At 44.4% G+C, this 12,478-nt stretch overlaps 1 protein-coding gene across 2 annotated transcripts in view; it reads left to right on the forward strand.

Annotated features, from left to right (window-relative positions):
• Positions 1-12,478, forward strand: part of nlrx1 (NLR family member X1) — a 28,325-nt gene that overhangs the window by 8,577 nt on the left and 7,270 nt on the right. For both annotated transcript variants that reach the window (XM_048615666.1, XM_020517295.2), the window contains exons 2-5: positions 967-1,044; positions 2,661-2,752; positions 5,440-7,459; positions 10,883-10,969. In XM_048615666.1, the coding sequence (XP_048471623.1) occupies positions 1,037-1,044; positions 2,661-2,752; positions 5,440-7,459; positions 10,883-10,969 (2,207 nt within the window). In that variant the 5' untranslated portion in view covers positions 967-1,036. The remainder of the gene's footprint in view (positions 1-966; positions 1,045-2,660; positions 2,753-5,439; positions 7,460-10,882; positions 10,970-12,478) is intronic.

The following is a 12,478-nucleotide window of genomic DNA, read 5'->3' on the forward strand; positions in this document are numbered from 1 at the left end:
GACCCGAAACGTCAGCTTTCCTGCTTCTCTGCTGCTTGGCCTGCTGTGTTCATCCAGGTCTACACCTTGTTATCTCAGATTCTCCAGCATCTGCAGTTCCTACTATCTATGTGACCAGATTGGGTGTGAATGGCTGGAGAGCAGAACCTGAATGAATGAATGAAAGCCAAAGCAATCAAAATGAAGAGGTTATAACCGGAAATTGTTAAATCTGATTGTGGAGGCTGTAGGGAGCTATGCTCAAGGGTAAGGTGCTGCTCCCACAGCTACTGTTAAGACCTGTTTTATCTCTGCTTCTCTGTCTCTCCACAGATACTGTCAGACCTGCTCAGTATTTCCAGCAGTTTCTGTTTTTATTTTGGAATTCTAACACCTGCAATATTTTGTTTTATGCTGTGCTTTGAAGTCGTCCGACTATTGGCATCTTGGTCAGAAATATTGAAACTTGCACTTTTGCTTTTCTGTGGATGTTGATGGGTAAAAACATGGAGCAAATATTTCTGCTTGTGGAGGTGTCTAAAACACAAAGGACCACAATAATAAGCCAATCACTAAAAAATCCATTGGGAAATTTCAGAACAACCTCCCAACCTGGAGAACGTGGAACTCCGTGGTTGAGATGAATAGCTTAGATGTATTTGCGGTAGGCTGGATAAACATGAAGGAGATGCTGTTAGAAGGAGAGAAAATGGTGAGATTCACACAAAATATTAACATTGGGATATGAATCCAGCAGCTGCTGTGTTGAGTCCAAAGTATTGAGTGGATGTGGATAAGGCAGCAAAAGGGAAGCACAGAAGGACTGGTAGTAATGTAAAGGATTATAACATACCCGAAAGGAGCAGTCAGGGAACACGCCATTCTCTCAGAAATTGTTTTTAAAAACTTGCTGTAGACTTTATATTTGCCTCAAAGTATTAGCCAGGTGGTGGAAGGTAAAAGTTCCCTCTCTTATTCCCCCCCCAGGACCAGGAACACAGGATCTACCGGGGTTCGGTGTCTCCAGGCCAGGAGTTCGAAGCAGCTGATCGGGGCAATGATCAGGTACATGTGAGAACAGATTTAATCTGCACCCCCCAAATGCCCCCCAGCTTTAGAATCATAGAATCCCTACAGCGTGGAAGCAAGCCATTTGGCCTATTGTGTCTGCAATGACCCTCCAAACAGCAACCCACCCTGTCCCCAAAGACCCTGCATTTTCTATGTCTAATCCACCTAACTGCACATCCTGGGACATTTGGGCAATTTAGCATGACTAATCCAAGGATCACAAATCTTTGGACTGTGGGAGCACTGGAGGAAACCCACGCAGACGCAGGGAGAATGTGCAAACTCCACACAGACAGTCGCCCAAGGCTGGAATCGAACCTGGGTCCCTGGCGCTGTGAGGCAGCAGTGCTAACCAATGAGCCACGGTGCTGCATTTAAACTAGGCAGTGATAGCGCTAAGCAGAGGTTCTGAAGGTGTCTCCATTTGAGACAACGGATGTGATTAATTTTAGGTCCTGAAAGCAAGAAGTGATTCCCAGTTTCAAGTCTGGTTGTGTGTGGTGTTTCAGCCATGATCTCCGACAGAGATTTTCATTGGATGTCACTCTGAGTGATGCTGAGGCTTAAAGCTTATCTCCCAGATTTTTTTGTTAACAATCATTCGCAGAATGAGGGCATTACTGGCTAGGCAGCATTTATTGTCCATCCCTAATTGCCCAGAGGGCAGCTAAGAGTCAGCCACATTGCTGTGGGTCTGGAGTCACATGTAGGCCAGACCAGGTAAGGATTGCAGCTTCCTTCCCTAAAGGACATTAGTGAACCAGATGGGTTTTCTCCCCCCAGCAATCAACAATGCATTCATGGTCATCATTATGCTCTTAATTCCAGACTTTGTTTTTAATTATAGAATTCAAATTCCACCATCTGCCATGGCAGGATTCACACTCGGTTCCCCAGAATATTACTTGGGTCTCTGGATTAGCAGTCAATGATAATACCAATGGGCCATCTCCTGCCCACTAAACTCTATTAAACAGATGTTAACTTCTGTGCCCCTCTCATAGCTGAGTGCAGTCAGTAACTGTGTGGCAGACAATTTCTTGTCCATGTAATTAAATCATAGGCCTCTTTTATAAAGAACTTAATTGCAAATTGACATTGCCTGTGGGAGGAAAGGGAAAGAAAAACCTGCATTTTAGTAGCACCTTTTCATGACCTCAGGACTTTCCAAAGCTCTATAACCAATAGAGCACTATTGAAGTGTAGTTACTATTGTGGGATGGACATGGCGTTAATTACCATGTAATGGCATGTACAGAGCCATTATTTACTTCCTTACCACAGCAGAAAATGTTAGAGATGGTGCATTCAGGTGTGTGTGAATGTTTAACTATGTGATAAGTCTTGATTAAGAACAAACAACCTTAGTGACCCTGAATATTTAATTTTAACAAGTGTAGAGGTTTATTCCTGTTCAGCTAGAGCTCCCATCCACCCTGCCACACTTTGGCTTGTTAGCTAGTGTACTGAGCAAGTGCACACACTCAGAAATATCTCCAAAGCCCTCCATTCACGAATTGTCTGTATGCTTCGTGACGAAGCAGCTATTTCTCAACAGCATCATTTTCTGAAGAAAAGTAATCCTCCTTTCACTTCCTTCTTTCTTCCAGAAATCTTTGGCGCTTTGAGAGGCCTGGCTTCTTGCAGTGTCCTCAGTATGCAGTGCAGCAGTGCAAATCGCTGAGCACCGGTGCTATTCAAGGTAGGAGAATGCAGGCTGCAAGTGTCCCATCCTGTGACAGACTTGAATCTGATACAAACAACAGACCATGCATAATCTGTATGTCACCTGCACACTGACTGACACCCCTCTGCCTCCCTCATATATGTCAGTACTTTACATATATTTGAGGATTCCATCATAATAAGTTAGTACTGGTTACATTACTGAAATTTTACATGACCAAGAATGGCCTGAGATAACTCTTGTAAGAGACACTTCAACTTGTACTACAACAAATACTTGCATTGTTAGAGTGCATTTTGATGTCATAAAACATTCTCAAGCACTTTGTACAAGTGTAAAGACAGAAATTGACAAGGATCTACGTAATTACTCAATGTGTCTTTAGGACTCAAGGTATCTCAACAACAATGAGAGCAGTGAACAGGTTTAACAAGGGAATTTGTTGCTTGGGTAGTGGGGAGGTATGCTCACTGCTAATGGTAACATGACAACAGGAATGTTCTACAGGAGGTAACAATGGCTTGAGTGTTTTATAATACTCATGGCAAATGGGCATCATTTACTGGCCAGCATTTATTACCCCATTCCTAGTCGCCCCTTGAGAAGTTGGGGGTGAGCTGCCTTCTTGAACCACTGAAATCCATGTGCTGTAGGTAAACCTGCAATAGCCTTGGGGAGGTAATGCCAGGATTTTGATCCAGTGACAGCAATGGAATGGCAATATATTTGGTGAACTTTGTCTTGTAGAAAGTACACACTGCTGCCATTGAGCGTCGGTGGTGGAGGGAGTGGATGTTTGTGGATGTGGCGCTAATCAAGCGGAAGCTGCTTTGTCCTGGATGGTGCCAAACTTCTTGAGTATTGTTGGGACTGCACTCATCCAGGCAAGTTGGGAGCATTCCATCATGCTCCTAACTTGTGCTTTGTAGAGAGGCTCTGGGGAATGAGGAGGTGAGTTATTTCTCGCAGTATTCCCAGCCGCTGACCAGTATTTAGCCACTTTATTTATATGGTGAGTCCACTTGAGTTTCTGGTCAATGGTAACCCCCAAAGATGTTGATAGTGGGGGATTCAGTGATGGCAACACCATTGAATGTCAAGGGGCAGTGGTTAGATTGGGTCTTACTGGAAATGATCGTTGCCTGGCATTTGAGTGGTGTGAATGTTACTTGTCACTTGTCAGCCCAAGCCTGGATGTTGTCTAAATCTTGTTGCATTCAAATATGGACTGCCTCAGTATCGGAGGAGTTACAAATTGTGCAGCACATTGTGCAATCATTGGTGAACATCTCTGCTTCTGAACTGTGTGATGGAGGGAAGGTCATTGATGAAGCAGTAAGGATCAGCAAATAGAAATTGGGCTCTTTTTGGCAGAATGATGCTTGAAGCCTTTCACATTGTCAAACACTAGGATGTTCGTTATAATGCTCCAATAGTTCCACTTTTGCAATAGTTGTACACCTGGCAGAATCAGATGAATTAGAATTACATACTTGTCCTGAAAGGCTATCTTGTGTAAAGCAGATATACTGTTGCTGCCAAAACGTTGAAGTGACTCATTATGTATCCTAAATCTAAAATAACAATCATTCCGTGTAGAATTGGATTTCAGTATCCTACCTGTACAATTTTGTTGCTTCATATTTCTTTTGTGACAAGAAACTGATAGAATCCATGGATTCTATAGTGACATTTAACATATGGTTTGACATATATAGATACATAAATATACTAATTTAAGCTCATGTCAAGTGCTCAATATTTTATTACATTATCGGCCATTTGTCCCTTCAATCTGCTCCACCATTCCATCATGGCTGATCATCTACCTCATCTCCTCCTTCCTATATGACCTTTATTCCATCTAAAAATTGATCAATCTCTGACTTATAGTCAATAAGGGATCATCCACAATTGCTCAGGAATAGAAAGCTGAACTCTGAGTGACAAAATAATTCAGCCCTTCTCAATCCCAAATAGCTAACTCCTCAATTGGAGACAGTGACCTTGTATCGTAGAAGCCCCAGCCAGAGACAGCTTCCTCACAGCATCTGTCCCGTCACCCCCTTTCACAATTTGACATGTTTCAATGAGATTACTTCCTGTTCTTGTAGATTTGAGAGAATATCAAATAGGACAATCTGGCCTCCTTGATGAGGTGAGGAAGTGGACAGGGAAGGGGTCAGAGTTAGGAGGGACACTGAAAATTCAGTCGGTGTAAGGACTGGAGGAAATCACAGTGATGGGTGAGGATGTAGTTAAGGCTGCACATAAGTATTATGTGCAGTCTTGAGAAGCTATTAATCAGAAGAGAGCAAAGATGGATGAGGATGTTACCAGGGCAGACGGTGTAGTTGTAAAATTATCCTGGAAGTTATTTAACATTAATTAAAGTTAGTCCTGGCTGGTAATTATCCCTTGAACAATATTGCTAAAATGGATTGTCAATTATTTTCACTTCACCCTTTTGTGGGAACTTGCTGTGTCCAAATTGGTAGCCATGTCCCCTGCACTTCAACAAAAATTAAACTTCAGATTGGCTGCAGATTTCCTTGGGATGTCCTGAGTCTATGAAAGGCGTTACAAAAATGTAGTTTCCTTTTTATTTCCACCCTTCTGCCAGTGGGTTGAATCACGGTAGTTTCTGTCTGCAGTGGGTTCTTAGCATGGTGTCACCAGTTCAGTTTCCTTCCACTTTCTAGTCGACCCCATTGAGCAGCATCGGAAGAGACTGCGAGATTGGTTTAGCCACATGCCCAAGGAGGAGATGAGGTTTGGCTCCTTCTCGATGGATAACTGGCGTATCGATCCTGTCATTGCTGAAAGCTCCCCCAGAGAGAATAGGGAGCTGGCTACAAGATTGGGCGTCTACACTCACACTGAACCGGAGAAATCCCAGGTCCTAAAGGCTAACCACATGTTTACCTCTCTTTGTGAGCCGTCTCCTCCTGTGAAGAATGTGCTGCTGTACGGTACGGTGGGAATGGGGAAGAGCACGGTGGTTAATAAACTTGTCTTGGATTGGTGCGATGGTCAGCTCGATCAGTTCCACATCATCCTGCCCTTCTCCTGTGAAGATTTGTCCTCGCAGAACCAATCCACATCCCTAAATAAATTAGTGACTCGAAAGTACACCCAGCTGAGATCCATTTTGCCTCAGATTTGGTCGGGGAGACTAGGGAAAGTGCTCCTGGTTTTCTCTGACCTGGAGCAACTTAAACTTGACTTTCGTCTCTCAAAGACTGAGCTGTGCAGTGATCCAAGTGAGCCCCAGCTGCTCAGCAGCTTGCTGGTCAACCTGCTCCGAAATTATCTGATCCCAGATGCCAGCATCCTAGTCACCGCCCGGCCCTCGGCTGTGGATTCAATCCCGAGCAGGTATATCGACAGGTACGTCCGTATCTGTGGCTTCACCGAGGTGGAGCAGCAGCGGCAGTATTTCCGAAATCGCCTGAGCCTGTCTCCCGATGATACGGCCAGCCAGAATTTGATGGAGATGCTGTACAGGAACCTGCAGAGACAGAGCCAGCTCACAACCGATTGCTTCCTGCCGTCCTACTGTTGGATCATCTGTGCGAACCTGCACTTCCTGCATTTTACTACCGCCGCTGACTTGCCTATCCAGACGCTCACAGGTCTCTACAATAGCTTCCTGGCGCTAAATTTCGGAGGTCAAATTGTGGACGCTAATAGCCAACAGAACATCCCGATCGTGCGCTACATTGCCAAAACGGTTGGCAAGCTGGCATACGAGGGGATAGAGAAGAAGAAAATGGTGTTCAGTGAAGAGGACTTGCAGAGCTGCTTTGAGCTGCACACCAGGACAGAGGAAGAGCTGAACCAGTTAACTGCCTTTCAGATGGACGTGTTAGGGTTTTTCATGTCTCCCAGTGCTCAGCGCGACTCGGAGCCGCTCCTGCGGTTCACTGTGCCCGCAATGCAGGAGTACCTGGCTGCCCTCTATGTTGTATTGGGAGAGAAAAAAACCGTCCTGGAACGAGTTGGGAATGTGGTATCCGAGACCATCGGAAAAGCCAGCGAGGACATGACTGCAATTTTAGCCATCGTATCGAAGTTTATGCCGCTCAGAATCCTAACGTTACTGAGACTTGTGAATATTTTCCCACGCATCTTCAGGAAGATTAGTACCAAGAGCAAAAAGGGCATCGCAAACACTATGGTCTTCGAAATGTTCAAGGAAGACGACGAGTTGAACAGCGACGTGTTGGAGCAAATAGATGAGAGTATTCTCGGGAAAGAGGTAGGGGTTAGCAACACACCAAGCGGTGACAGGACAAGCACTCAATGCTTTGAACTCTTCCCGACGTTCATGGCTGGGTTATTAGCCCAGAACAACCGGCTCCTGCTGGAGCAGCTCGGCTGCACAATAAAGAACGTGACTGTGCGCGAAATATCAAACCATTTGAAGAAACATCTCAGCAAAGTCACCGCCAACAAGCAGCTGCCTCCCTCTGAGTTCATGGATCTTCTGTTGTTCCTGTACGAGTTGCAGAATGAAGCTTTTGCAAGGCAGATCTGCAAGTCTTTCCAAAGCCTGAATTTGTCCCAAGTTAAGATGACCACGTTGAAATGTTTTGTGATTGCCTCAATAATGAACACCTCTGACCACCCAGTTGACGAGATGAACCTCAGTGTATGCAACTTAAGTGAAGACTGTTTGAAGATTCTGAAACCAGTTCTCCTCAGATGCAAGAATTTAAAGTAAGCTTTGTCATTTTGCTTTTTAGTGTATTTCATCCTTCGTGCCCCCCCCCCACTTCTTCCTAGGTTTATGTCAATGGCCTCTTTCTGTGCTGTAAGGCCATTCGGCCCATTGTACCTGTGCCACCTTTCTGCTAGACCAGCTCACTGCTCCCACCGCTCCAACTTATTCCTGTAACCCTGCAAATGATTCCTCTTCAGATAAGAGTCCAGTTCTCTTTCCAAAGCTGCACTTTCGTCTGCGCTACACTCCCAGGGCGTGCTCTCCAGACCCTACTCGTTCACTGCATAAAGGATGTTTTAATGCCTGTCACTATTGCTTTTTTAAAAAATATTTTCTGATCAATCACCTTGTTCAGAGATGTTATGATACAGTCCTGGAGCAGGTGGGACTTTGGGCCCAAAGGTGGGGACAATACCACTGCACTGCAAAAGCCTCTTCCCCCTGTTGCTTTATTTCCATATCCGGAAGTGTTATCATTCACAATTGATGGCTTTTTCTTCCCACCACCAAATCGTGGGACTTTTCATCTGTTAGCCACCACCAATAAGTCACCCGATTCCAATTAAATCAAATTACATGCAATTCCCATTAAGGGCAATGCAGACCACCGAAGATGGAGGGGTCTTTAGGATCTCACTGGCCAGGCCAGCATTTATTGCCCATCCCTAATTGCACAGAGGACAGTTGAGTCAACCATGTGGCTATGGGTCTGAAGTCCCACGTAGGCCAGTTTCCTCCTTTTAAAGAACATTAGTGAACCAGATGGGCTTTTAACAACAATTTTCAAGCTCACTTGTATGGGCAAAGCCTTTCCTAATTGATTTCAGATTTCATCATCTGCAACAGTGGGACGTTCACAAAGCATTAGCCTGAGGTTCTTCGTGTTATCACTGCTACCCTCCCAGAACCTCAATACAATGTTGCTTTTTTTTATATCAAGAAAGTGAACATTTTCTTTTCTCCTCATCACCAGATCATCTGTGATATTTATTCATCTATTAACCAGCACCAGTAAATTCCCCGTGCTTCCCAATTGATTAATTTATGCACAAGTCCGTTAGGGGAATGCAGACCATCAAAGGTGAAGAAGAGGTAGGGAGTAGGCTAAATCAACATGGAGTTGAAAGAGGCTGTTGCTTCATTTTTTTAAAAATTATTTAACCTGTTTTTCCTAATCGACCTGTTCAGAAATGCAGATAGGACTTGAACCCAGGCCCGTTAGTCCAGGGGTACAGACACTACCACTGTGCCACAAGAGCCTTCTCTGTTGCTTCATTTGCCAGTTGCCTGAAATTGTTTTCATCTGCTTCTCGATCCTTCCCTAAACAAGACCAGTAACAGTCAGTGTGTATCTAATGCAGTTCCCCAGTAACTGTTGGGGAGAGGCAAATTCTGCCTCTTATTCTGTCCTCACTGGGATGTATTCAGGATGTTGCCTTGGCAGAGGGAGGGTTAAACATTTTGAGACACTTGTAAGATATCAGTGTTACAACATAAACAGAAATGAGCCTTTCAGCAAAATTAAAATGAACATGTTAAACAATCAGTTATTGGTGTTCCTGTAGTAATGTGGTCTTAGAAAATGTCCATGTACTGTGTTAATATTCCTGTAATGAGGATGGTTCGAGAAAGCCACACGGTAGCTTTTTCTTCTCTGTTGCCAAATATATAGATGCAAGCAACGAGGGGGAGCAGAATGTGGTGATTGTCTGAGAGGAAGATTGGTAGGAGGAAACCTGCTGGTGTTATCATGGGTGGTATTGTGGGTTGGTAATCCAGGGCCTCAGGCTGATTACCTTGGGATGTGGGTTCAAATCCCACCACGGCAGATGAAGATTTTAATTCCACGTTTTTATTGAATTCAAAGCTAGTCTAATGGTCGCCATGTAAGTAGAATTGTTCACCATAAGAACTCATCTGGTTCACTAATGTCCTTCAGGGAAGGAAATTTCCCTCTGTCCGGTCTCACCTATATGTGGCTCCAGACCCACAGCAATGTCTCTTAACTGCCCTCTGGGCAATTAGGGATGGGTAATAAATGCTGGCCTAGCCTAGCGACACCTATATGCCATAAAATGAATAAAAACAAAACTAGTTAGATAGGCCTGACTGTGTGGCTTGTTTCTCGGATGACAATCCTACAGAGCTAGCTTTTCTTTTTGCTTTCTTTCTCCATGACAGTGTTACAGATTGCATGCCCACTCCTGACAGTAGTCTCTCTGTAGGGTGACACTCTCTGTCCCTCTGGACCAGCTGTCAATATGGTAAATGTCCAATTGAAACAGGAAGCTGCAGGAACTGATCTGTGTTCCACATGGATTGATTTACAGTACCCTGTTCGGGTTCGGGTTCCCGTTCCCTTCCGTAGACCAGCCTCCTCCCTGGGGAGACTTGATTCTTGTATATGCTCTTGAAATAACCAAATGAAAATAAAAAAAACAAACTAAAATAAATTTCTTTTAATGTAACAGTTAGCTGGAGCACCGTAACAAAATTCAAAAGTTCAAGGCTAATTTTAAAATGTAAATTGAAGCGACGTTGTGGGCAGAGATAATTCAGACTCGAGCCCCTGGGGTGCCCACTGGACATGAAAGTCCTTGAATGGAGATCACATCCATCCCCTTGAAGTGCTCTTGGATATGAAGGTAACATGAGAGTCCAGCCTAACAACCCCCTTCATAGCCCACTGTCAGGACCTGTACCTTGTCCAGGAACAGACCCACAAACAGATTCTCTCTGACCCCTCCCCACCTTCTCTGGATAAACAAAGATGCAGAGCATGGGGCTGAATTGTCCCCAGAAATTAAACAGCAGCCATTGCAAAACAAAAACTGGAAGGTGGTCTACGATGGTGTGTGAGCTGTGTACACAGTGATCATAGAGCCCTATATGCTGCACAGAAATGCTCACAGTAAAGGATACAGCCAGCAGAGCATGGTTTAGTTCCATCAAGATCTGGCTTATTGGCTCAGCTCACTTTATTCTGCAGCAGTCTTTTCTTGCGTTCTTGTCCATGTGCACGAATCTTTCTGCTGTTTATATCAGTTGCTCTTGAACCCAACTAGATCCTGTGTATGTACACACTCAATTGATAGAGCACTTGTAATTTTAATATTAGCTACCTCTGCCAGGTCCCCGACCAAGTCTGACTCTCCCCAAACCTGTTGGCCATGTGGGTAAGTGATGGAGGGTGGGCATGACCAGTGGACCCTGTACCCCAGCAAAGAATTAACATCTTCTGCATAAAAGAGGGGCAGATTGGAAAGGCAAATCAATGGAACATCTTGGGACCTTTGATTTATTTGATTTCACTAATTTGGAAATGTCATTGCTTGTGCCACGCACGTTACTTTGAAATTTCGCGGCTCAAAGTTCCACATTTATTCTGAAATACAACTCTCTGTTCTCTCTTTTTGCAGTCTACAGTTTAATAATCTCAGACTTGGTGCCTGGCAGGAAGTCAGCCATTTGTTACAGGACCCAAACTGTACAGTTCAGAACTTGTGGTAAGCCACAATCTTTGTTCAAAATGAACTCAGAAGTAGTTTTTTTTTTTTTTAAATTACTTTTTCCAAAGCTTCTGACAAATTTGGTGTATTGGGAATCTTGCCTCGTCTCTTGTGGCACCAGGGTAATGTCCTGTTTCTGGATTGGAAGATCTGGGTGCACATCCCTGTCCTGGAGATGCATTATAGTGGGCAGAATCCTGTCAGCTTCTAAAAGATGTGGACAATGGCAAAAGATTGGCAATGAGGAGCTTTCCTGATGTTCAAAGCAAAAGCTTCATTTTCCAACCAGGTGTTGAATAGAATGATAAGATGCTCTCTGACTGTTGAGAGGCCTATTCGCATGTTACCATGTATTAGCATCCCCGCTATCATTGTGCCTCATTGATACGGAATTTCCCATTCTCTAAACCATGGATAGAAACCAGGTGGATCCAATTCCTGAAACAACTTTCTGAATGGGTACTTGGTGACTTCAGCTCACCACCTGCTCCTCCAGACCTCCTTCAGTCACCGACATCTGAGGGCACACTCCACAGGCAGTGACTACACATCCATCCCACCCCATCTGGACCTCCAGGTAGCAATCAGCACACTGGGGTGTTAATTACCCTCTGCCCAACATGTCTAGGGCAAATAAAATTAACTGTGCAGGGGAGCTGCAGACTGCCGTTGCTTGACTGAGTGCATGGTTGTGTTTTAAGGATGATGCCAGTGCCAGGAATCCCAGGAGGTCCAGGCACTGGCACCTAATCCCACACTGAGTGGGAGAATGGGATGTGCAAAGAGCCATAGGGATGTGGAACATGGTTAATGAGGCAAATATGGGAAGTTAGTATGGAAAAACTTATTTGGGCAAGAACAGAGAACCTACCGCAATTCCCACCAAAAATAGCACTTGGCAAACTTTTAAGATTCAGCCAAATATGTATGATCAGTTTGAATCCAAATAAATTTTCAAAGCATCTTGCTTCAACAGCACAACATCCACTTTCTACATTGACTCCCTCCACCACCAACACTCAGTAGCTCTGAGATGCACTGCAGAAATTCACCAAGTCCTCAACCACTCTTTATATGACAAGCCGTTCATCCCCGCGATCATTCTTGTAATCATCCACTTGACCTCTTCCAAGGCCAGCACTTTCTTCCTTAGAAACAGGGCCTAAAGCTGCTCTCAATATTCCAAATGCCACTTGACCAGAGCCTTATACAGCCTCAGCAGTACATCTCCGCTCTTGAATTCTTGCCCTTTTGAAATGAATATTAACATTGCATTTGCCTTCCTAACTGCCAACTGAACCCGTATGTTAACATTAAGAGAATCCTGAACTAGGACTCCAAAGTCTCTCTGTGCTTCAGACTTCTGAAAGCTTTCCCAGTTTAGAAAATAGTCTATGCCTCTATTCTGAGATAACAAGGTGTAGAGCTGGATGAACACAGCAGGCCAAGCAGCATCAGAGGAGCAGGAAGGCTGACGTTTCGGGCCTAGACCCTTCTTCAGAAATG

This window comes from Rhincodon typus, chromosome 32, assembly GCF_021869965.1.
Source record: "Rhincodon typus isolate 14 chromosome 32, sRhiTyp1.1, whole genome shotgun sequence".
NCBI classification, from domain to species: domain Eukaryota; kingdom Metazoa; phylum Chordata; class Chondrichthyes; order Orectolobiformes; family Rhincodontidae; genus Rhincodon; species Rhincodon typus.